The sequence below is a fragment of the Phaenicophaeus curvirostris genome, chromosome 5 (assembly GCF_032191515.1).
Source record: "Phaenicophaeus curvirostris isolate KB17595 chromosome 5, BPBGC_Pcur_1.0, whole genome shotgun sequence".
Classification (NCBI taxonomy): domain Eukaryota; kingdom Metazoa; phylum Chordata; class Aves; order Cuculiformes; family Cuculidae; genus Phaenicophaeus; species Phaenicophaeus curvirostris.
In genome coordinates this window covers 51703210-51729500 of record NC_091396.1, presented here as the reverse complement: position 1 = coordinate 51729500, position 26291 = coordinate 51703210, and the positions used below count along the sequence as shown (strand labels likewise).

Sequence of the window (26291 nt, the reverse complement as noted above, 5' to 3'; positions counted from 1 at the left end):
TAGGACTTAGTGTTAGAGGTTAGGGTTTGTGGGTTTTTTTTAAATTAAATAAGCGCTACTTATGGGAAGTTGATGAAACGGTGGCCTTGAAAGCTACTGCAGTATAAATACTGATTGTGAAGATTAATGCATTAGATTTCAAACCCAGTGCATACAACCAATGCTGCTGTAAGGTACATACTGTTTTAAAAAGATGGTAAAAAAAAACAGCAACACTGATTCTTTTTGACGTTCCCTTTTTAAATTTTTGTAGACTTTTATTTTTCTGTACTCAATAGGAGTCAGCAGTACTAGGTGCTGTCAATCTGTTATTACCAGAGTGTTTGCACCGTGACTGGTCTTGTAGAGAATAATCTATTAATTGTGACTTTCTTCTTCCTTTTGTATTTTGGAGGTGGTCTTCCTAAATCCCTTTCTTCTGTGTACCACCTCTTCCTCAACCCTTTGGAAAAGGAAAAGGTAAACTATTTGCCATTTGCAAGGTAAAGCCATTAGTGCCTCTGAAGCAGTACAGCTGCTCTGGTAATGGCAAATTGATTAGATTATATTGCTTGACTGAATCCTAGTGGAGCTAGGTGATGGTGCTATTTAGATTATAGTTTAGTTTAAGTTTTCTAGTTAGTGCAAATGAAAATCTAAATGTAAGATAACTCTTTATCCTCAGTGTTCATTTTAATACTTGAAATAAATTAAGCCTAATTAATAAAATGTCGTAAACTTTGTCTGTCAACTTATAGTGCTTTTGCAAATATTTAATTCCTTTAGGAATAATCACTATAAGCAAAATCTATCCTTAATGAAGAAAAAATACTCTATTTTATGGTTCTCCTTGAAATATAAGTAGAAAAATTCTCATGTCTCCTGTTGAGTAAATGCATGTTTTAGCACTTAACTGCAATAATGCAGTTTTGCGAGGCTATGTGTATTTGATGTGCCTCTATTTCAGCTAGATATTACAGGAGGACACAAGACTTTTAAAGTAAAACTTGATTTAATATGTAAATAATGCAGATTATATTTTCATTCTCTTTTAGTTTTTTTATTCTAACATTTATTGAGCAGACAGTCAGTAAACATCAAATACCTTATCAGTGTGTGATATTGCTGTTCACAGCATCTGCTTTCACTTCCATATATTGTTTTTGCATGCAGTGTGAGGGCTCTGATAAAATCTTGAAGTATTCTAGTAAGTAGAAGAGAGCTTTAAGTGTCTGAGTAGTAAACATAGCTAAGCATGGTTTCAACTAATTTATAGAATTCTAAGGCAAAACATCCTTTCAGAAATGTAGTTTGGAATGAGTGAAAATGGTTTATGTAGTCTAGTGTAATAGGTTTGCATATGCTTAGGCAGTTAACCCTGTGTGTTTTCAAGTTTCTGTTTGTGCTTAAAGTTTGTGGCCATCTTGGGGCTGCTTTTTAAACAGCTGTTTTGTGCATTAGCGCACACTCTGTTGTTTTTGTTACCATAGTTTATCAGAGGGTGCAATAAGGTAGACATACATCCTCTAGATAAACCTTTTTGAGATTTAGATTTTTAAAGTCTTAAGAACTAAAACTTTCAGTATCTTCCTGAAACTTCCTTATTTTGATTTATGTTTTCAATCCTAATAGTCTCAGAACATATTCAGATCTTAAAGTATGACAGTTACATTTGTATTGTAGTACTGTCCTGTCATAATTAGGTGTCAAGCTGTTTCTATTTTAATATTTTACTTTTTAAGCACTGTTCAGGTTTATAAAATCTGAAATATATTGTCTGAAAATACTTTTCCTCTTTTTAAAGGATACCTTGATTGTGTGGTCGGAAGCTGAAAATTATGATTTGGCACTTAGCTTTCAAGAAAAAGCAGGATGTGATGAAATATGGGAAAAAATATGTCAGGTAAGTTGGAAAAATGTAAGATTGAGACACCTAAGTCATCTTAATGTTTGTGTTCCAAATGTTTAGAATGCAATAAGAGGTGAATCTGAACACAGCAGATGAGAAAGTAAGAACTATTGTCTTGGTCACCTCTCCCGAATGCTGCATGTTTGAGTTTGAATACCTCCAGGAATTTGATATGAACTTAAACTGAGGGTGGTGGTGTTAGAGCATTTTCAGGTCTTTTTTTGTTTAACATATCTTTCTACATTTCTCATTCTTCTCTCCTATCTCATTATTCTGTTTCCAGTGAAGGGAATATTGAGTTTCTTAACAGAACTTTATTCCTTGTAATTGTGATAATATGCTTCTGTTGGCTGTCAGGGTGTGAAAGACTGATCTGTTAGTTGATGTAGGAGGTATCTTTGAGGTGATAATACAGGGACAGAGATATAATTCTTACAGTTCAAAGACATCAAACAATTTATATGTAGCATGCATATGTTTTAATATGTATTAATTAACTCACTGTGTTTTATCATCTGTGGCCAGATGACTATGTAGTCACTAAGTCTGTATTATTTCTGGGTAACATTTGGTCAGGTATTAACTATCGACCAATATCTGAAAGAGCGCAATTACTTTGTATTCACTGATATTAGTTCAGTTTGTCAGTTCATGTATGGGGTTTTTTTTCCATTCCATTACAACTTCAATCCTATGCTACGTTAGGTGGGATTTCTCTAAATTTGTCTACTTCTCCCTCTGTGTTCTGTCTTTCTCTGGTTAACAAGTATCTAGCTCTCTGCCCGATGTTGTTTGGAGTTTATTCTCACTGATTTCAGAAATAAAGCAAAAATACTCTAGTTTCACAATTGCATGGGTATAGATAACTCCTTTTCTTAGGAATGAGTATTTTCAACAAATTACCACTTAGGTAAATAAGTACAGAAACGTTTCCAGGAACTTTAGCTGTCAAAGGACAGAATCTGGAGACAAATACAAAATGGAGGAAAGGGGAAATGGTGTTCTTGGAAACACCCAGATAAGAAGTTCAGCTTCCTCAGCCTCATTAAAGATCTAACATATTTGTAAGAAACTACTGTCTTCACATCCTGTTTTGAGGCTGTGCTATTGTATTTGCGTCTAGTGTACTTTAAAGATCTTAAGCTTCCTCAGTCATTAAAGCTTCTAAAAGGAAAACTTTGGTACCACTGGAAGTGATTGCTGATGTATAAGCAGAACTGTATGGGGGTTTTAGCAGCGTTCTGGATTATAATCTAAGTACAGGCTTGCTGACACCAATGAAGAATTATTTCTCCCAGATTTTTTTTCTGATTTTCAAGATTAAAAACAACAGTAGCTTCTAGTGTTATAGAAGTAGTGCCTTCTTGTATTTGACAGATCAGACTCCAAGCAGAAACTACTATTAAGATGTCATTAAAGCTGAAACACTCTCGTGCCCGAGCATCTGTCTATTTTTTTTTCAATAATGTGTACTCTGCAGTTTCCTCATTGTTTCTCTAGAGAGATCTTTGCAGATCCTGTGCTTTTTTTTCTGACAGCTCAAGTTTCCATTGCTCTCTTGTTAATGCTGACTTGGGATTTTCTGTTCTTAAGAGGGGATTCTGTGCCTCTGTTGAGTATTTAGAAAGAGCATGGTAACAGATTTTGACTTGCAGCTCTCCAGAAGTGAAAACAACAGTTAAATTAATGAGACTGGCCTTTCTCCTCTGTTTGAGGTTACAGAAGCTTTGAAAATCACCAAGAGCAGTTAAATAGCCTGTAGATAAGTGTTTAAAGCTGTCACTGCAATAATGTAATACTGGTTTGCATTTGAAAATCTGCCTGCAGAGAATAAAGACTAGAAACAAATAGCTTAGTTTAGTAAAAGTTAAAAAGTTGTAATTCGTACTAGTAATTATGAATTTCGCTTCTTATTTGAAGTACTCAGAAAATGTAGCTTTTTATTTTATTCTTCCTTCTTTTTATAGAAACTAAATAGAGTTAAATATTTAACATACAAATATTTTCTGTAAAGCCTTGTATTTGGAGAAATCTTTTCATTAGCTCATATTTTCCAAACCAGCTGTACTTAGTATCAGACTTAATTTCTGCTTCTGTTTTGGCTGTAGAAAGAAACAGCATGACGTTTGAAGTGGTATTTTTAAAAAAGGTTCAAGTAGCTGTAAACATTAAACTCCGCTTTTTTTGAACACATCTTATTTTATAGGTTCAAGGTAAAGACCCTTCTGTTGATATTACTCAGGACCTTGTTGACGAATCCGAGGAAGAACGCTTTGATGATATGTCATCACCTGGTCTAGAATTGCCATCTTGTGAATTAAGTCGACTAGAAGAAATTGCAGAACTTGTGGCATCTTCACTGCCTTCACCATTACGTCGTGAAAAACTCGCACTAGCACTGGAAAATGAGGGCTATATTAAGAAGCTCTTAGAAATTTTTCATGTGTGCGAAGATTTGGAGAACATCGAAGGACTACACCACTTATATGAAATTATCAAGGGAATTTTCCTTTTGAACAGAACTGCACTTTTTGAAGTCATGTTTTCTGAGGAATGTATAATGGACGTAATTGGATGCCTAGAATATGATCCATCTTTATCACAGTCACGGAAACACAGGGAATTTCTGACTAAAACAGCAAAATTTAAAGAGGTGATTCCTATATCTGATCCAGAGCTGAAGCAAAAAATACATCAGACATACAGAGTACAGTATATTCAAGATATGGTCCTACCTACTCCCTCAGTTTTTGAGGAAAATATGCTATCAACACTTCATTCTTTCATCTTTTTTAATAAAGTGGAAATAGTTGGTATGTTACAGGTAAGTTTCAGAATTTCAAAGTCTACTTGCGCTTGGGCAGAGAAAGTTTGGTAATTTTGCTTGAAAAGATGGAGGTGCTTTGGTGGAACCTTTACTTCTGCGATACTGAAAGTTGTTTTGAAGTATGACATAAAAGGTGTAGATTTGAGTCCTGAGCTGTTAAATATTCTTACATTTCAGATTTTGGACTAGATTCTCTGTAACTGACTTAAATGAAGCAAACATGTATAATCCAAAATGAGCTTGTTTGAAATTAGTACTGCTATTCTCATTTTGAAGGGTTGATTCTGTTGAGTTTGGGGTTTGTTTCTGTATTTTGTGACATTTTAGGCACTACAGTACAGTTGAGGATAGTTTTTGTCCTGTTTTCATGACAAAAGAAAAAAAAAAAGTAGTTACTCCACCTGAATTTCACAAATACAGTCTCATACTATGATATAACTGCTTCTAATTTTGAAGCAAAGTAAATCAGTTGCTTGAAAAGTACAGGTTTGGAAAGTAACATTGTCTTAGGTGCCTGAATGTTTTCTTAGTTTGCCATAATTTGTATCCGCAACAGTCAGAAGGCCTTAATCATTTTGGAGTGGCCAGTTTGAGAAAGCTTACAAGCCTGACTTGGAGAGAGTGCCGAAAAGGATTCGCTTAAGGGGGCTCAACTTGAGTATCCAGTATAACAAGTGTCTCTAAAGTATCTTGACCTCTTTGTAAAGGTTTCTAAAAGCAAAGTCCTGAGCATGATGCCTTTTGGCTTGAGAAGGAGGAGGAGGGAAAGAATTATTCAGGAGTCTTTGTGTCACTGGCTGATTATGAAAGGGATCTTGAAATTTGAAAAGGAAACTAGGCAAGGATAAAGGGGACCTGATCCTGCATGGTCATTAAGGGCATGTTTTCCAGAAATCCCAAGGTAGCTTGATTGAGGACTAGTGGCTGGTTATTTTCCTTTTTTTATATCTCGTGACCTCTGTTAGGTCAGTAGATGTAGGGTAATCTTGGGTTAGAATATCAAGGTTTAGTGTGGTTGTGAAACTTCGAGTTGCATTTTACAGCTGAAATAGAAGCTCAGGTCAGACTTGGGTTTGTTGTGTGGCTGCAGGTTTCTTGAACCATACCTTCACGTCTGTTGTTGTCAGTGAATGAAAATAAAGCATACTCCCTGTATGGTGGAGCCAGAAAATTTAGCATTGCATGACTTTCAAATTTCAAGAAATATTTCCAGTTGTTCAGGTATTTTCTGCAGCTTTGAAGAGCCAAGATTAGTAGCACACAAGGAAGAATATATATCCCATGCTATACTGCATTTCACAGTATAGCTCTATAGCATTGAAGAGGAACTCCCTGAGATATAATAGTGTTGAGAACTGTTTGACAATGATGGTCAATTCTTGGTTTTGAGATAATTAAGAGACTGTCACAAATTATATGCCCATTGCATTTCTGTGAGATTAAGGGGCATGCTTGATGGATTGTTTTTTTCAAGTTCTCACAGTGTAGCTCTAAGCTAAGGTTTAAACCTACATACCTGGTATTTATTCTTTTATTTATAAGAGAATGCGTCAGATTGCACTTTTCTGTAATCTCTGCTTTCTAAACTTTCGTTCTCCCCTTTCCTTTCCCCATGCCACCATTCCCATGGTCCATGTATAAAATGTATGCTGCTGTTCCTTCTCATTTCTTTAAGCAGAATAAATAATGTTCTGAGAACAAAATTAAAAGACTGCTTTTGTTGATTTCACTTCTGTAACTAATTCTTAAGGTCTTTCTTCCGTTGTTGTATGGTTTAATTGCATTTCTGTAGTTGGTTGTATTGTAGTACTTTGAAGGTGGGTTGTTAATCCATGAAAGATTGTCTGTAATTGGAGTTCCTGGCATTCGTTATTTTAGAACTTATGAGTTCCTGATGCTCACTATAACTGTACATGTGTACTTCAGCTGTTTCTTTTATAAGACATTATTAATCAAAGAGCATCTGGCATGCTTCATAGTAGTTTATATTGAGCCACAGATGAGAATCAAGTTCTTAGTTGTTGTGTAATACAGCTTGTTATGCTTCCACTGTCACACCCTCAGTGGTCTGGGAGAGACAACCTGAAGTCAGCAGAAGAGTTATCTTTTTAGGAAATTTACTTCTTCAATTACAAGTAAATTGAGCAGCTCGGTATGCTGTGACATACTGCAACTATTGCATGTACAACTGAGTTGTTTATATTCTGTTATTTTTCTCTTTAGCTGTGAAGGGAAGGAGACAAAAACCTTTTACCTCCACCATGAAAAAAAAGATGAGTTCTAAGGAGCCCTTCTCATGTCAGGCGGTGTATTAACTAATGTAACACTTTGCAATACCTCTGTTAAACGTGGCCATACCCTAGTTAGAGAAGAGTGACTAGAAATTTGTACAGGACTCTTTGCAGATTGCCTTAAGCTTTTTGACAGGCCAGGTGACTTTACTCAAAATTACCACTACATCTTATTTACGGTATTTGGTGTCAAGATAGGTCATTAAAGGTCACTGACATTTGAGGTCAGTTTTTCAGTTGTAACTGGTGAATTCTGTCAGTAAGAATATGCTGATTCTTGACTTCTGGCTTTATTAGGAAGTATTTTTGATGTCTTTGTAAAAAAAGAATGTACATATATATAAAACAATTCTGTAGTCATGGAAGATACCTGCTTCTGTGTTATTTACTTACCAAAGCGGGTAAAAACTTTTGCCCATTCTGTAGTAAAACCAAAAATAGAGAGTGGGTCACTTTGGCACTTAGGATTATGAACTGTATTCCTCCCTACTTCTTGATTAACATTACGTTTCCTGTAATCTTTATAAAAATGGTTACACTGATGGTCTTTTCTGAGAAATGGAAGTTACTTTATTTGTGATTTAATTGTCTAATATCTGTCATTTTAAGTAACTACATCAAGATCTTACTAAACTAGATACTGCTCGTCCTGATGGATAGTAAACACATGATACCAGTATTTCCAGTCTACAGAATTAGCTGCTGTGGAAACCTACTCCATTGCAGGTTTTATGATTCACAGTATGTAAGATACGAAAGAGGTATATAACATTTTTTTCCACTTTCAGCCCCTCCTAATATGCTCTTACTGCTTGGGGTCCAGCCTGTTCTAGTCTTGAGATGTCATAGCCACCAAGAAACCTTGCTGAAACATGGAGTTCGCCAAGTTTTGAGAGTGGGGGTGGGACAGGTAAGTGGTGTTTCTTACTTTATATGACGCTCTTTTGCAATTTAAAAAATAGATACTAATGTTCACACTGGAGGCCACCAGTTCTTTCCCTGTGTATTAACTAGTTCTTAAAAAACCAAAAACTTGCAAAACTGCGCCATAGAGTGAGCAAACACTATTTCCTTCCGTTCTCTCCCCACTTTCTCATTGGCGTATTCTTTTTGCCAGCAAGATCGTGGAGTGCTTTTATCTTCCGGAATGGAGAACATCGTTGGGATTATTTGTGAGCATGTGCATTTGTACTTTAGAGGCTTTTATTTTCAGGGAAGTGTAGAGTAGAAGGGAAAAATTGGACATCTGTTAAAATAATTGATGTGCGTGGTAGAGTAGGGATCACATGGCACTACTGTACTGGTAAATCAGCTTTTTTAAATGCAGAAATGATATTACTGATAGTTCTTATCTCACTTTTCAAGAAGTAAAAAAATTGTGTATGATTTTAGGTATCACATCCATATTTTTTACTGGGTTTATGTACAATAATAGGCTGGTTTTAATTTTGAAAGTGGTTTTACAGATAGTTGCTTATTCTTAACAGAACCCCGTGGATGTAAATGTAATACCTTTAGATATTTTGGAGGAGGAATTATGTCAGTGTGTGTTGGTAGTTTTGCCCAAATGTATTAGGATTGGAATGTCTCCTGCCAATCTGCTCTGCAGTAGTTGGCTGAGGATGGATATCTACTTTCAGCAAAATATACCTTGCAATAAGGTATAAAAGCATGCTGCTTTCTGAGGAAATGATTTGGTGAAAGAAGCTTGCAAGTGGTCTTGGTAATGATATACGAGATTACTTCACGACGGAAAATGATTCTAAGTGTGTACAGAAGTGAAGTAGCTTATTGCTAGCAAGTGAAGGCTTCTGTTGGAAAGCAGTCTGAGATAAAGGAGATTGAAACATTTAAAACTGTGAGATTTTATGGTGTGGCAGCAAGACAGAACGTGTGTTAGGAAGTGTAATTCTCTGTTGGTAATATTTTATGAAAATTCCATTTTCTGGGCTGAAACATTATTGCTGCCTAAAATTAATATGGAGGTAGAGAATAGGATGGAAATTATGCTCTTTCTCCAGTTTAAGTGTAATTTGGTTTCTTGGATATTTTTTCAAGAAAAGGATGGGTTTTGTCACTCCGTGTTTGTGTTTTCAGTTCAGATATTTATCTGCAAGTTAATTATATTTGAGAGGCCTGCTTTTGAAGAGTGCTTTTTCAAATGCCTTTTGGGATGAGGAGGAGGACTGCTTTGAAAGTTGAATCACAAATTAAATAATTTGGGGTTTGTGATCCGACTTTGTTTGTAGGCTTTCTTGTTCTTAAAGTTATAAATGATTGAGCGAGCAGATGGCGTGGCTTAATTTTATCTTCATGAACTTTGAAAGGTATTAAATCCTAGAAGCATCTACTTAGATCTTCCAAAAGCATAGATGTACTTTGTTTGGTATATGCATAGTTTAAGTATCGCACATGTAATAATCTGAGTATGGAGAAAACAGATTCTGCAGTTACTCCGTGAACTTACCATTTGAAGTTTTGTGTTCTTGAAAAGCAGTTGTAACCTTCACAGCTTCTAAGATGCATCCAAATATGGGGTTTGATACTTGTCTGTATGAAGAGGCCAGATACTGCGAAGAATTGTGTATTTACTGTGTTCACTTCACAGACATGTTTGGGGGGATTTTTGCAAGTTGGGGGGAGGGGGAAGAAAATGTTTAAGCTTGTGTAATTCTAGCATTCAGTGTTTCGTGATTTCTGAAGTGTGTGAATTCTCCTCTCAGAGTCTGCATTTCTGTAGATTCTGGTAGTGTTCCTCAGGAATGAGTCTTCTGATACACTGCCTGTGTTAATTCCTTCATTCCCAGCGAGGCCGTGCCTCCCGTGCTGCACTGTATGATGCTGGAGATACAGCTTCCCCAGCCCCCTCTCTCTGAGGCTCTGCAGTGGGTCATAACTGAGACCCGCATATTGCCAGCGATGCAGGGACTCCTCTTGGCCTTCCACATTTTGACTTAAAATAATTAGATACTTTGGGTAATACTGGGTATCCTTTTTTATGCAGAATCACACTAATCATGGGTTTGATTTATTTAAATGTTGAAATTGCCGTTATTTTTTCCCAAGGATCATTCCGAGGTATTTCTGTGGCATTGACCTGCACTTTCTGTCAGGTATTGTGAAGGAGATGAAAAGTTCATTTTGCGATGAGAATGGATATAGGCATTGCACTTTCCAGTTGGGAATAAGCACACATCTTCCTAATAGTTTTGATAAATGAGATTAGTTTTACATCTTGATCGAAACAGCAAAAAGAGAAATGAAAGCAAACTACTAAGCCTTTTCCTTAAATGCACTGCTAATCATGGAGAATAACTTGCATGTTCTTCAAAAGAACCGAGTGGTTTGTTTTATTTTTTTGCTTTTGTGTTGTTTGTGGGTTTTTTTTAATTTCTGTAAACAAGGATGTCAGTATCTCTGCTGTGGTTTAGTTGCATTTACCTTTAATGTCTAATGGGTTAAATACTAGAACAGAAAATGTACCAAGCTGTATAACAGCTGGACAGCTGATAGTCAAGCATTCTTGTTTGTATTCTTCTGTCACAGCTTAAATTATGCTTCTTGAAATCAAAGACCCTAATGGTTGTTTTGAACGTTTGACATCTGAAAGACAAACTTTACATTTCCAGTGCTTGATCCTCCAGAGCTGAATGTCAGTAAACTTCGAGTGAGGCCTCTCCCATCTCCTTTCATTTCAATTTTGAAGCAGTAGCGGAAATAGGACCTGAAGTTGTGTCCAGAAACCAGGTTTTTGTTATCATTAGGCTGTTGGGTCAAGTTAGAAGCTCAGCATCAAAGAGGAGAAAACATGTGGCGTGTCCTAAATATAGGGTTTACCTTATAGAGTGGCAAAATGTTTTGTAGGGTAGTAGCTCATGCCTACCTATTTTGGATTTATCTCTGTTGTGCGGTGTTCTGTAGAGATCCTGGACTGGGTTGTGACAGTGTTACACCTGCATTAGCATGATGTGTCGTTGGAACCAAGGTGTTCTGTTCTTCTCAGCAAGGGGTGAGCCTGCATGTAAGAACCTAGATAATACGCAATATAGGAAAGTTCATGTAGGTGTATCTGAAGTACTTTCACGGTTTTGCTTTATGCTTTGTAAGCCAGGTGACTTGGGTTTCTAACACTTTGGTTTTGGGTTGAACAGATACTGCAGGTGGTGTTACTAACTTCAAGAAACACCACTCTGGAAGCTTTTTGAAAAAAACCTGTGATGTACAGGTATCTTTTTCAAGCAGTTGCTGTCTTGTTACTGCATAGTATTGAGGGAAGAATGGGGGAAGGTGTATGTCAGTTTGTCAGTTAGGACTGCAAAGGTTATGAGGAGCTGAAGTATTGCTGCTTCTTTCAGTCTAAGTACGTTTGTAATATGTTGGCTGCTGTTTGTGGTTTTGCTGAGGCACAACAGCATGAAAAATAACAGAATTGTTTTCGATTGCTGCCAGCCAGAATACTCAATAAATGTTGTACGTAATAGGAACAGTTATTTTGATTTGGTTTCTAGAATTCACCCTTTTCACAACATTTGGGGGAGAGAATCTCACTTCATTCCTGCTGTTAAGCAGCTCTCCTTTCATCATGTCCTTGCTTTACTTCAGCTGCAAAGATCTCATAACAGTCCGGAGATATATGTGTGTGTAGGAGTGGGAGATCATTTTTATCAAAATATGTAAACACTTAAAGCAGGGCTGTTGTAGTGTGACTTAGGTGGATGGGCATGTGACAAAGGGAAGAAAATTAGAGAAGTCATAGACAGAATTACAAGACTGGCAGTAGAAAACAGAAAAAGGAAAGCCAAAAGGCAATACAAGATACATCGTGACTCAGAATGAAGAGCTATGGAGTGGGATAGTGTTGAATACCATAAAAGCTTAAAAGCAAGATTCATATTAATCTGTTTGAAAATTGAATTAGAAAGTTTCTGGTGGTATGATTAACAACAGTTCACAAGCATATGTTCTTCTAATTGCAGGAGGGATAATTTAGGAGAACTTTATATTATACTTGGATGCCTTTTGATATTGTCAAATAAACAAATGGTATTGTTTTGCCTTTGTAGGAAGATGAAAAATTTCTGACAGACTTGTTTGCACAACTAACAGATGAAGCCACAGATGAGGAGAAAAGACAGGAATTGGTAAGAAAGCTGTAAAATATGCATGAAAAGGACAGTTGCTACAAAGTGATATGTGCATCTTTTTTTTAATTACTCACCAGTGTATTATATCTGGTTTTCAGGTAAATTTTCTGAAAGAGTTTTGTGCATTCTCTCAAACACTGCAACCTCAAAACAGAGATGCGTTTTTCAAAACCTTGTCAAATATGGGCATACTGCCAGCACTAGAAGTCATATTGGTAAGTCGGTTCATTTTTATTTGTGGTAACAGTTTTGGTTTTCTCCAGAGAGGTTTTTTTTTAAAAGTAAGTATGCCAAACTTCGTTCACGTGGTTTTCTGAAGTGTTTGCTTCATTTATCTTGTCTTAGCTTGGGATTCAGGACATTTAAAATACTTTTGTAAAACTTAAAAAGCAGTTACAATGTGACATTGCTAGGTGCATTCTTACTTTTTTGTTTTCTCATTTCCTTTTCTCTCTTTGCATGCTTCTTGTTGTACAATTCAGTAAGAAAACAGGGATATAGACCAAAGGGCAAGGAAACGATAGCATTTATTTTGCATAACGATTGTCAAATGTACAGAGAGGTTACAGTCAATTCAGTTGTAGCAATAGGTGTGACTTGCAAGTAGGAATTAAAAGCAATGTGATTTCTGTTTTTCATTCAGTTTGAGCCTTTTCTTTTAAGGAAATGTGAATTATTTTATTTGACTTTCCAGGGTATGGATGATGCACAAGTGCGAAGTGCAGCCACTGATATATTCTCATATTTGGTTGAATATAACCCATCCATGGTACGAGAGTTTGTCATGCAAGAAGCACAGCAAAATGATGATGTAAGTAGAGGGTCCCCAGAAATGCATGTTGTTTTTTTTTTTTCTTTTAAATTACTCTTTCATATTTAGCACTCTACTAATGACATGAGCTCTAGTTCTGAAGAAGTATGGGATATAGTCATGACAGTTACAGGATGACGAACTATCACGTTTTTACAAGTTCTGTTAGTCAGGTGAGATGAGTGTTTGCCTGTTTATGTATTCTTGTTACGTTGCATGTGAAATAATAAAGGTTACCATAAACCACCATTTTTGTTAACATCAGCTCTCGTACAAGCAAAACAAAATGTGTCCTTAAAATGCCAAATATAAATTTCAGTCTTGATCTTAGCATGTCCACATGTTTTTAATTTACTTGTGAGAAGACTGTGTTCAGTTTACTGTCACACATGTTGAAAGTGGAATTACGGTCACAAGTGTTTAAGAAAACTTTCTGACGGAGGTTTATGTTTCCCAGAGATCCTCTATAGCTGATTAATACAGAATGAATGCCAGCACACAGCTAATAGTAAGAAAGTTGCTTCAAAGTGATACTCAGTGGAGAAAAAAAACATTGTGCTGCCCTTTCTACAGAGAAGATGGTTAATGTCGTTTTTATATCTGCTAAAAATAGGCAGCTGCTAGTGCTGCTACTTCTGTACTGGAAGAAAGGAGCAGCTGGGACAGGGAATATCACTGGCGGTTCCAGCCACTTGAATCTGATGATTGTCTTTTTTTTTTATGGGGACTGTGGTAACCAAGAAAATTTTGTGTAGGATTTCCTAAATGTAAATATTATTTTCTACTTTCATGTGTTACTCTTGTTTTCTGCAAATCCATGTTGGGTTTATTTTTTTTTTAAGTGAAAATAATCTTATCAAGTTCCATAGTGTTATAAAATTTACTGTTGTGTGTTTGTGGAAATAAAATTCCTGGTACGTATTCTAAAGGGGAATCAAAACTTCTGCATTCGGAGAACACTTCTGCAAATCAGTTAAATGTTGAGACTGTTAAGTATTTGCCTCTGTACTTTTTATCATTTGGCATTTTAGTTCAGACTAAACTCTAAATTGGATTATTAATTTGAGAACCATTTCAATTGCTTTGAAAAATTTTTCTTCACTGATTGCCTTCTTACTGTTGAAACATTGACCAGAATGTGTTGCTGACATGTAAAGCTAATTTGTTTCCGTTAAGTTTAAGGGGTTTTGTTTGGTAGTTGTTTACATTTTACCAAGTTCTGGTAGAGCACCATTTTGAACAAGGTGGTAACCCTTTTAGAAGGTGGTTTCAGAATTGAGACGAGGCATTATCATTAGAATTGACTTTTATGCTTTTCCCCCCTCTCTGTTAGGATATATTACTCATAAACCTCATTATAGAACACATGATTTGTGACACAGATCCAGAACTTGGAGGGGCAGTGCTACTCATGGGCTTGCTTCGTACTTTAGTTGATCCAGAAAATATGCTTGCTACTGCCAATGTAAGTAAATACCTTCAAGTGAAGTCGCTGTTGGGTTTTGTAGAGTATTTGATGATATGTTATATACATAATTTGTTTTTTATTGTTATTCTTCCTTAGAAAACAGAAAAAACAGAGTTCTTGGGTTTCTTCTACAAACATTGTATGCATGTTCTGACAGCCCCTTTATTGGCCAATACTACAGAGGACAAGCCTAGCAAAGGTAATGCCGCTTGGATGTTGGGCTCATCAAGGCTGTTGGATGTCTGTGTTTAAAACAGAGTAGCTGTCAAAGAACGTTTTCTGTCTTAAAGATAATCTGAGACTATGATATGTTGTTTGAAGTAAAATGTTGATTCATTATTTAGTCATTTGAATAATTTATAAGTATGAAATTCAGTGGAGAGATGTGATTTAAGAAGTGAAGAGCTGTTTTTGCTTCAGAGAGAATTAGAATATTTGTTATTATACATTTTTAGTAACTCCTGAGGCTGTTCAGCAGCCTGGACTTGTAAACATGCTGAAATGCGTTTAAGATAGGGATTGCTAGTGAGGATGCAAAATTGCATCTGAGAGAAGGTGTGTATCATAATGCTGTGCTGAGTTTGAGGGTGTTGGTTCTAAACCAGGCTAGGAAAGCAGAGATAAGTGATGAAGTAACTATTCTTGCTGGCTACTAGCAGCAGTACCATTTGTTTATTAATATTATAACGCATCCGAAATCAATGTAAAAGTAGGTACATAAATGATAAATAAACAGTCTGAAAACTTCAGTTTATTTTATAAGTCTCCAAGGAATTAGTTTAATCTGTTTTATCTCAGCTGGCTTCCACATAGATTGGAAGCGAGATATTTATTAAAGTACTTGTATTCCTTAGAGGTCAACAATCTGGCAGTATTTTTAAACAGGCAGCATACCTTCTAAAAAAGATTAAATCTAATGTGTATTTAATTTATTAGTTGTCTACGTAAAAGCCAAGGTTTTAGTTACTTTTTTGTATGTGCTGATATGATTATGTCTCGGAACTATTAAAAGAGCCTGAAATATTTCTGCATAGTACTTCTGTTAAAAGGCATAACAGATCATGTTGTTGATACAAACTTAGTCAAGGTACTGTATAGGGGGAATATTTTATGATACAGACATTTGAGCATTGTAATGAGATTTGGTTAAGTGAACCTTACCACTTACGTTAGTGTTAAGTTCTGTACTCTCTGAACCTTCAAACACTGATTTAATACAGACAAAATAAAATTGTTTCTGTAGTTTAAAAGTGTTCCCTGCCACATCTGTATAAATAGAAAATATTTGGTCCATAACTTCAGTTGCTGTTTTAAAGACTAAACATCCACTTCAGCATATTCTCTGAATTATCAGTGGAAATATACAAGAACTTGGAAATGTTTACCAGGCTGCAGTTGGATATTTAAACTTAGCTTTTGAAGGCATATCCTAGATATGTGTAACTATTTTGGTTTTGGTTCTATTACAGATGATTTTCAGACAGCCCAGCTTTTGGCATTAATACTGGAATTGCTAACTTTCTGTGTAGAACATCATACTTACCACATAAAGAACTACATCATTAACAAAGATATTCTCCGAAGGGTACTTGTTCTCATGGCCTCAAAGCATGCTTTTTTGGCATTGTGTAAGTTTGAAAGCTAAACAACAAACTAGTATTTTGCGAGTGTGAAATGTTCTGTATCTTCATTCTGCAGGAAGAAAACTGTTCACAGATTGTGACAACCTGTGACTGAATACAGAAATTCTGCTATTATATTGTGCTTTTGATACCGATTTATAGATACTTCAGCTAGTATTAGTAAATTATTCTGCATTTATAGATGTCTCTTTTTTTCTAAAAAGCTGAAGGATTTTTCTTAATCTAAGTGTAGAGGTGAATTGAAAAGATGGTGTCTCGAATATCCTAAGAGAACCATTGTAAGTTTTGATTTGAATGTTTTTTTGCAGTAGGAATTACCAGAGGTGTTTAGAGATATAGTTGTATTGCTGCATAAACAGTTCAATGTGCTGCTCTTCAGACTCTGGTAGGTTTTTGACTGTTCTCAGAAGAGTAATAGCAAAGCACTGTGATTTAATTCTGGAGGCAAGAGGTATTTTTCACAATTCTGTTGTGCGCGCAGAGTAAAATAAAGCCAAAAGTTGACTGAGCAGTACCGCACAGTTAGAAGTACCTTTTATGTTTGAAACTGAATCACCTGAGTTTGGTTTTAGAACACTTGAATAATCTTTTTCGTGTTCTCCTAGTGGCTAACCAAAACATGCTGCCTTATAGTGAGATTATACTCTCTGTTTATGTGTGGACATTCACAGGCTTCTATATGCTTCAGAGTTTCAGAAAGAGCTTCAGGCTGAATGTAAATGAAATCTTTGCTTTAGTATGTACATGAAGAAAATGTCATTCACCAATTTTAAAGTGAGATAGTTTGCATCCTAATCAAGTAGGGCTTAATTACATGTAATTGAACTTACATTTGAGTAATAGGAATGATAAATATCCCAGTTCTTCTACTGAGAAGACATTTTAGCTTTATCACAGTAATTTAAAAAATCAAAAATACACCTTTATTTTAATAGTAATAAAGTTAAGTAGTTACAGTTTAGTATATTACTTCTTCAGTGAATAGAGGTGGTTTCACTTGTACAATTACGATGGAGGGTTTCATTAAGATAAACTAGATAAGCGGTCTTTAGTGGTATAGTCAAGACTGTAGAGAAGCAGAGAAGAGCCGAATGTGTTACCTGGTTCTAATAATGTAATTCCATATAAGAACTGAGGTCGCTAACAAATGCTGAGTAATTTCTGGATAATTTTTCTTATACATTTAAAAATTCCTATGATAACACTTCTGTTTCAGGTGCCCTTCGTTTCAAGAGAAAGATAATTGGGCTAAAGGATGAATTCTACAACCGTTACATAATGAAAAGTTTTTTGTTTGAACCTGTGGTCAAAGCATTTCTAAATAATGGTTCCCGTTATAATCTGATGAACTCTGCCATAATAGAGATGTTTGAATTTATCAGAGTGGTGAGTGCTGTTATATACTGAAGATAATTACTGCATTGCTTAATCTTGTAGTTCAAGAAGACTTTTCATTTTGCTTATACCATAAATTATGTAATCCTGTGATACTGTATTTAGGTGAATTTCCTTTTATATCACTGTTAAATATTTGTGTACGTTGTTCCTTATGTTCACACAGTACCGTGCCTTGAAATTTAAATTCACTCAGTGTCTTCACAGTACCCAGATTTGCAAAGGCAGCACTAGTCAAGTTTCATCGGGTAGCTTGGATGGGCCCATTATGACAGAAATGTCATTTTAAACTAATCGACAAAACCATCAAATTTAGCTGTGCTCTGATGTCAGTCCAACAGCATATGGAAACATATGGTGGAGATCTCAGTCTTTTTTCATTTTATTAATGGTGTCCTACAAAGTTCCTTCCATGGGTAGTCTCTTAAAATTTTCATGCCAATTTGGCTGTCTGCACAGTAGTGTTTCCTCACTGTTGCCGTATCCAGATTCTGACAAGATGCTCTACCGACTCTAAAAGTGGTAAGTGAGGCCAAGCTAGGGTGCAGGCCATCCTGGAAGTATGTGGGTGAAGGAAAAAAGGAGGCTTTTGACGTTTTCTATGCTGATGATCTCATTCCTCTTTGAATTGAGATTCAAGGTAATTCAGGACTGAGATAACATGATCGTCTTGGAAGAGTTGATGTAAAAAATATTTTGAAGCCATGAACCAAGTTAATCCATATAGGCGGTCCTGACTTCTGTACTGTGGTCTTTCAGTGCTCTGTGAGATAGGGTGCTGGTTCTACAGTTCATGTTAGGGAGAAGTAAATCATCTTTCATTTTCTTATCTTCCCTCTCACAGAGATACCCTGGTTGCATTTCCAGAATGCTTCTTGGTGTCTGTAAATATTTTTTGTCAATTTTTTTCATCCAGGTTTGTTTCTAAACAGAGCAAATTTTTTAAATAAGTGTGATTTTGTTTTTACTGATGTATTGCCAGTCAGAAAAGGTGACCTTTGAGCATGTTACTAAAAAGGAAATAATCAGTGTATTAAGGTATATGTTGCTTTGCTTGTCCTTAGCGGACCTGCCTGTTGGCAGGTGTTTATACAGGACCTTGACCTGTGCTCTCTGGCCACAAAGAAAATCTTGATGTTAGTTTCTGATGAAAAAGATCTTCCTTGTTCTCATCCTAAACGAATCCATTGAAAAATTATTTTTATGTAAGTAATTTATTTGCAGGAAGGAAAGAATATGGATGCTAAGTCTGTATCTCATAAGCATATGTTTTAATTGACTGATGACAACAGATATCAGTTAATCTATCAATGTAAAAATAAGTTACAGTGGGAAAGGTCTTTTAGAGTTGGGTTTGATATAATTTTCTGTCAAGGTTTTAGGTTCTGCTCATGTGTTTTTAAGGAGATATTGCTAGAACATTGCTGCTGTTATACCTGTTCTGTTAATCAGATGTTTGAAGCACTAGATTTTTTAACTACACTTACATGTGTAATACTCATTTTTGCATAAGCTAATTAATATGATGCTTCCTGTGGAATGTTTAAAAATAATCTCTCATATCAGTTACTTTTTTATTGTATTAAATAAATTAATTAGAATGAAAATAAGTCACTTGATGTTTTTTTCTTCCTGTAGGAAGATATAAAATCGTTAACGGCTCATGTAATTGAAAATTACTGGAAGGCACTGGAAGATGTAGATTATGTACAGACGTTCAAAGGACTGAAACTACGATTTGAGCAACAAAGGGAGAGACAAGATAATCCAAAACTTGACAGGTAAAATACACTAAATGCTCTTATTAGTTTATTAGTGTTTTAATTCTGTTTTGGGAATGTTGGTGGATTGTTCTATGATAGCAGGAAATGTAAGTAATTAGTTCTGCTTGCATCTTGGGCATTGTTGAATTTACTTGGTTAAAAGTGTGATTTCCAGAAGTGTTGCTTCAAGCTTTTGGTTGACGTTCAGCTAACATTAGTTGCTGGACCCCTACTAATAATGCTAAGTGGTCATATCCTAAACTTATGTGCATGCTGTAGTGATGCTGGAAGCCTATCAAGTATCTTAAATTCATTTGCTTAAGTAGCAGATTCTCACTGTTTAATTTGAAAGATTGCTAAGTTCTTAGTTAGCATTCTGTGGCTTTTTCCTTCAAAAATTCACATACCAGATTTCCTTTTATTTTAGTTAGTTGTGGGAGTACTTGTACAATTAAAATGAGAGTGTAATTGTAGATTTGTTCCAACATGTAGAAGCACTTTCAAGAGTATGTGTGGAATATGCAGTTTTGAGTGCTAATGCTTTACAGGTGAGATGTTATTACTTTGGCATGTTCCATTGCTAAGCTTAGCATTTAAACAGCAGTGAAAATCAAGCCTACAGTTAATGTATGTGTTGGAAAGAACATGCAGCCACTTCCCTCAGTAATTTCCATCCAGTCTAGGAAGTAAAATATTAGTCTTTTCTTGGCTTAAGTTGAGCTAAGTGATTTTGTATGCATGAGTTTGTCCAACAGAAAATTACAGTTTTGAGAGGCTTGTACCTCATCCAGCCCGATTTTCCTGCATCTTATATGGTAACTGCACAAACTCTGTCACAGTCCATGTGATTTCTTAAGTGAAAACCCAGAAATAACAAAACTTAAAAATAACAAGAATATATTTACACATTTTAGCAAAGAATGGTTGAGTGAGGAGGGAAGCCAAAAATGTTGTTCACATCGGCCATAAAAGTATTCAGAAGAGAGCTGTTTCAGTAATGGTTTTGCGCTATTAGCAGAATTTTAATTTAAATGCAATGTGAAGTGGTGTAGTTTGTATAGGTCCAGATAACAGCACTGGCAAGCAGATTAATCAGAATTAGATTTATTTTTATAAGGACATTTAGCGTTCTTATTTAATACTTTATAATTTCCTAATTTTTCCCCTTCTGGATTTTTTCCTGTAGTCAGTAATGTAAGACCTTTTCTCTAAACTGAAGAAGCTCAGATTGTATTAAGATTTTGATTCCAGTAACAGAGGCTTTATTGAAAACATTAAATTTCAGACTTAAATTTTTGCCAGTAAGTTTTGAACAAGTGCTGCAGGAAAATTGTCAAGTTTCACAGTTTTATTGGAAAATGACTGTTAGGATCAGCATCTATCAATGAAAAGGGTGCTTTCAGCCTCTCTTCCATGCACATCACTGTCCCTCTCCTCCAAGGCCGTAGTACTGCTTCTGTGAGGAAAGGAAGGCAGAGCTGAGATAAACCCACATTAATAATAGATCAAATGGGGAGGAAGAAGTAGCGTTTTGTATCCAAGGCCCTGAAGAATAGCAAATACTGATACTGACCAAAATTTGTGACAAGTTGATACGGTAGAAGGAGGTAGCTGTCTTTGTAATCAGAGAATCACCAGCTTGGAAAAGACCCACCGGATCATTGGGTCTAACCATTCCTATCAAACACTAAACCATGCCCCTCAGCACCTAGTACACCTGTCCCTTAAACACCTTCAGGGAAGCTGAATCAACCACCTCCCTGGGCAGCCTCTGCCAGTGCCCAGTGACCCTTTCTGTGAAGAATTTTTTCCTAATGTCCAGCCTAAATCTCCCCTGGTGGAGCTTGAGGCCGTTTCCTCTTGTCCTGTCACTTGGGAGAAGAGGCCAGCACCCTCCTCTCTACAACCTCCTTTCAGGTAGTTGTAGAGAGCAATGAGGTCTCCCCTCAGCGTCCTCCAGGCTAAACAACCCCAGCTCTCTCAGCCGTTCCTCACAAGGCCTGTTCTCCAGCCCCCTCACCAGCTTTGTTGCTCTTCTCTGGACTCGCTCCAGAACCTCAACATCCTTCTTGTGGTGAGGGACCCAGAACTGAACACAGGATTCAAGGACTGAATTCAAGGGCTGAATTCTGTCTTAAACTGGAGTCATATTTAAGTTCAGTTTTGGGTTGGTTTTGTGTTTTTCTTTAACACACTGGATGCTAAATACTGATGAGTTACAGTATTTTCAGAAGAAAAATGTTTCTAAACTCTTTTCCAAATTTTTATTTACCAGTACAAAGTGATAAACCAAGCCTGAATGCAATGCTTTAGTGACATTTATTAAAATAACTTTTAATAGTGGTGCTTGTAAGCTACAGAATTTTGGACAGGTGAAGTAGTCTGAATGTGCTACAAGCAGAGTAATATTTTATTTGATGCTTTAAAAGAAAAGCTTTTAATGATGCTTGCATTGAAAATAGTCACATTACAGAATGATTTGCTGGTATTTTGTATTGCTCTACAATGTTTATATCCGTAAGCTGCCGGTGTAGATGCCAAAAAGAAGTTTTATTATTATTTTGAGTTGGTTTTCGAATGAAAAGCTTTAAAATTTACTGTCCTGCAGCATGCGCTCCATTTTGAGAAACCATAGATACAGAAGGGATGCAAGAACCCTGGAGGATGAGGAGGAAATGTGGTTTAATACTGATGAAGATGATATGGAAGATGGAGAGGCAGTGGTGCCCCCTTCTGACAAAACTAAAAATGATGAAGATATTATGGACCCTATCAGTAAATTCATGGAAAGGAAAAAATGTAAGTGATAAGAATATTGCATGTGGCTTACAGAGAAGCCATAACTTGTATTCTTTAGTCTTACTACAATGAAGGATTTGCATTGTGTTTATTCTGAAGTTCTTAGATTTTGAAATTGTGGCACCAAGCTGGTAGATCACCCCTTCAAAACAAGTTTTGTTGTCTGTAAAAGTGAAATGATACAAAATGTTGTTGATTTCTTAAAGCATGACAATCTTAGCTGATTGTCAATTTTTCCTGTACTTTATTCAGATTTATAATTAAAAATTTTCAATGTAAGTGTTCAGTTGGTAGAGTACAAGTGTTAATTCCTGGACTGTGACAGCAGCTGCAAGGTGATGTGTTAGTGTGAAGAAAGTCTGTGATGACTCACTATACTAGGCTGTACACGAAGTATTAAGCTTTTTCCCACACAATAAAATTATTTGTTACTAAATGTTTTGCTCAGTGATATTGCTTTACTTCTGGATTTTTTTGTTTTCTTTCTCTCCAGTAAAAGAGAGTGAAGAAAAGGAAGTTCTTCTGAAAACTAACCTTTCAGGTCGTCAGAGCCCAAGTTTCAAGCTTTCCTTTTCCAGTGCTACAAAATCTAACCTAACCAGCCAGTCATCTGCAAGTAATCTGCCTGGATCTCCAGGATCTCCTGGATCCCCAGGGTCCCCTGGGTCTCCGGGGTCCGTTTCTAAAAGCACATCTCAGATGGCAGCTATTACAACTAAGGTAATTCTGAATGAACGTAGGTGGACTTCATTGTTACAGACTAGGAATTTGCTCTAGCATTTCTCAATTTTGCAGGAATTCTGACATGTTAAGCGCGAATGGACTGTCAGGTTTCTGTGTTCTTTTTGATTGACCTTCTCCATTTTTAAGAAGAAATAAAAGCTCAAAAAATGCCCAAACTCTTAGTGTGAAGCGTTCCCCTAGCTGCTCTTTGCAGCAATCTTTATTGTGAACTACAGACAACACTTCTTGTTAAGTTGCTTTTGTTAAATTGCACAGAGATGTTTGGCAGATAGAAACATTGCCAAATCTTCACAGTGTCCTACCACCCCTACTGAGAATTTCTACTGTTACTATTTTTAATGTTGTTCAGAATGATATAACTGGCACATGTGAAAGTAATAAATTGTGACAGGGAGAGGTGGTTGCTGTAAGCCAAAACAAAAAATTTTTAACATCCTAGCACGTTTTACCTTTTGAAGTAATGTAAAGTTTGGGGTTGGGATCTATTGAAGCAGAATAAGAAAGCTGATTTAAGAGTGTAACTTGTAGTGCATATCCAAACCCAGCATTTTTAAATGTGTTTTAGGACACTATTGGATGTTATCAGATTTTTGGCTAAAACTCTGTTTAAACCAAGTCAGGGAAGTAGAATGAATGGTGTTTTCTCAGTGCTGGTGGACAGATAACGTATTGTTGGTACTGCATATTTCAGATAATGAGAATTTAATTTCATAACAAGTGTTTGCATTTCTGAAAGGTCAGCTATGTATCTCAGTTCTCAGGTGATCTCGGAATAACTCTGATTCATCCTTATTTTTTAATGCCATCATACTTCCAGGAAAGGCAAATGGGCTTTTAGGGTTTTTTCCTTCTTATAGTCGAACACGACTTAGGACTTTTGTGTTTGGATCACATTCTGTTGAAAACACCTGAATGAGAAGAGTTTGCCTGATGGAAGAACTAAGTGACGCTTTCCCTAAATCCTTCTATGAAGGAAGGGGAAGCAAATTAATTTCCTTTATTAAAAAAAGATACAGTAGTTTGTCAAGGGCATTATAAAAGTAGTAGAATTGGCTTGGGATTTAGTTCTCTGTTCTGTAGTTCTGCTGGAGGTTTATTCTCTCCCAGGCAGTGTAATTCCTTGAATCTGAAATGGAGATTCTACATACGGAACATACTGCATGCATGACTAGCTCCAAGATTTCAAGTTGTGGTGGCAAAAGAAAAATGTTCAGGTTACACTGAATATTCAGTGCACTGAAAAACCATTTGTGGACTCAGGCATCAGATACTTCTTGCAGTGTAACATGCACCATTTATAAACGTGCCATGGTTGCAAACTAGAAACAGCATTTAAACTGGGTTTTATTCAGTAATTATCTGATCCTGTTATTTCATGTGCAGTATACTCAGTGTTACGTTGTATGTGACTGTACAGAATGTGTGTAGTTATTTATCAAAGTGTGTTTTGGTATTCAGCTGCCTAAAATTTTCTGGTTTGGATGTCTGTCATTAGACACTGGAATAAGTAATACAGTCTTTGGGTAAAGTACCAGGAACTGCCGTTGTAGTCAGATGCTGGTTAAGCTGCAGAAATTGCAATGTACTATAGTTAGAGGAAGTTTTGGAAGTTCATGCTCATTGTTCATGGGTCCAGAGCTGCCTAATCTTAAAATTTGTGGAGGAGTTTTTAATATTACTAGATGTGCTTTCATTTTCAGTTGTCACATAGTTTAAGTTTTCTAAGATGGGCGTCTCCTTCAGTTCTATGATTCAAAAAGTTACTTAAGTTACTACACATCTAAACTAGCTTTTGTGAAGACAGTGTTCTAAAACTACTATAATGCAAAACTTCATGTTGAGGGACATTCTGTATTTGTTTCTGAAGCACTTCCAGATTGCTCATTGCTTCACAGATTTATGTGTTTATGGAAGGACCTGTAGATATTTTGATTTTCTTAAATTTCAACTGGAAATATTTCTATCCATTTGGACAGGTGAAACCCCATTTTGGAATAATTAATTTAAACATGTTTCAGACAATGTCATTCTCATTTATACTGAAGGATTTATTTTTGTTCTGCTTCATTTTATTCGAAACATCATGAATCGGGATGCTTAGTGTTCTGTGCAAACGTTGTTTTCCAATGCAAACAGAAAGTATCAATGTTCAGACAGTCTCTTAATTATAGTTATTATGCCTGTCTTTGTAGGGAGGCCTTGTTGGGCTTGTAGACTATCCTGATGATGATGAAGAGGATGATGAAGATGAAGATAAGGAGGAAACTTTACCTTTGTCAAAGAAAGCAAAGCTTGAGTCATCATAATGGCAACTGCTGAAGAACATTATCGGTTGGGGGAAAGGATATTTTTTCCAAAAACAAAACAGGCCCCACAGCAAAGCAGCAATCTTTTGTGAATTACTGTGTGTGACACAGATCAACCTATACAAACGGATTTCTGCCAATCAAGTGCCAATTCAAAGAAGCAGAAGAAGGGGAAATATTTCGTTTAGGGGAAAGACTTACGCCTTTGAGTTCTCCAGCTTGGACCACACGTTGCCCTTTTCTCAGGGAAGGAAATGGAAAATAAATAAACAAACAAAAAGCCAACAGGGCAGGAGTTTTGTTAGTGGAACTCTGGATTGGCTGGTCAGTTGCTACAATCAAAATATGCTTTCTTGGACCATATATGAGACTTCTGAAGAAAAGGCGGGTTTTGCCATAATTCTTCACTAGTTAAGAATGCCAGCAGTTTCTTTGTATAAAGAGACCTGCCTTTGAAATCGTACATTCTGAACATTTTAGTCGAGCTACAACAGGTTTTAAAAACCTCTGTGGGGGAGGGGCCGAAGATAAAGTTTCCTCTTTATTTTTTTTTTTTAATCTGTTCCCTTTGCCCTTTAAACTGCAGAATTTTTTTTGGAGGTGGGGGATTTGTTTGTCCCTTCTTGATTAAAGATTGAGTGGAATTCTAGATGTGGTCACTTTCGTGTCATAATTTTTTCTGCCCCCCCTGAGTGTATGCTTAGTTGTTGAGTATATATTTGGGACCATTAAAATTTTTTGATGTAATATAATCTCACTGTTGTGCTGGTACCTGTTTCACCCTGTGTAATTTTGTTCTGCATCACAGTTCTTAATATGTTCAGGATTCTATGGAAGATGGTATAGTTTTTATTGGGAGAAAAATCTTACCACAATGTGCATAAAAGCAATACTATTTTGTGACTAAATATTTTATATTAAATTTTACATCAGCAATTGTCTTGGGGAAAAAAATCAGGGAAATAGGATGGAATCAAAAAAATTGAAACCTATAAATATGAAATTAGTATTCCAAAGAGACTTTGAAATTTCATAACTGAGAACAATGATGGTAGACTAACTCATCAGAATGCAAGATGGATGACTTAGGAATACCAGTATACTGACTCATTTGACTTACAAAAATAAAAAAGAAATAATTAAAGCTGAAGGAAAATGGCATTAGTGGTATTTTTTTAAAACCTCTTGATTCCCTTTGGAATACGAGTTTTA

At 36.1% G+C, this 26291-nt stretch overlaps 1 protein-coding gene across 2 annotated transcripts in view; it reads left to right on the top strand.

Moving 5' to 3' along the window:
* The window catches only part of PPP4R3A (protein phosphatase 4 regulatory subunit 3A), a 41680-nt gene extending 15849 nt beyond the window's left edge, over positions 1-25831 (top strand). For both annotated transcript variants that reach the window (XM_069858708.1, XM_069858709.1), the window contains 13 exons: positions 1784-1882; positions 4095-4712; positions 12070-12147; positions 12249-12365; positions 12845-12961; positions 14295-14426; positions 14526-14628; positions 15899-16057; positions 17289-17458; positions 19106-19248; positions 21839-22029; positions 22523-22749; positions 24966-25831. In XM_069858708.1, coding sequence (XP_069714809.1) covers positions 1784-1882; positions 4095-4712; positions 12070-12147; positions 12249-12365; positions 12845-12961; positions 14295-14426; positions 14526-14628; positions 15899-16057; positions 17289-17458; positions 19106-19248; positions 21839-22029; positions 22523-22749; positions 24966-25079 — 2268 coding nt within the window. In that variant the 3' untranslated portion in view covers positions 25080-25831. The remainder of the gene's footprint in view (positions 1-1783; positions 1883-4094; positions 4713-12069; positions 12148-12248; positions 12366-12844; positions 12962-14294; positions 14427-14525; positions 14629-15898; positions 16058-17288; positions 17459-19105; positions 19249-21838; positions 22030-22522; positions 22750-24965) is intronic.
* The last annotated feature ends 460 nt before the right edge of the window (positions 25832-26291 follow it).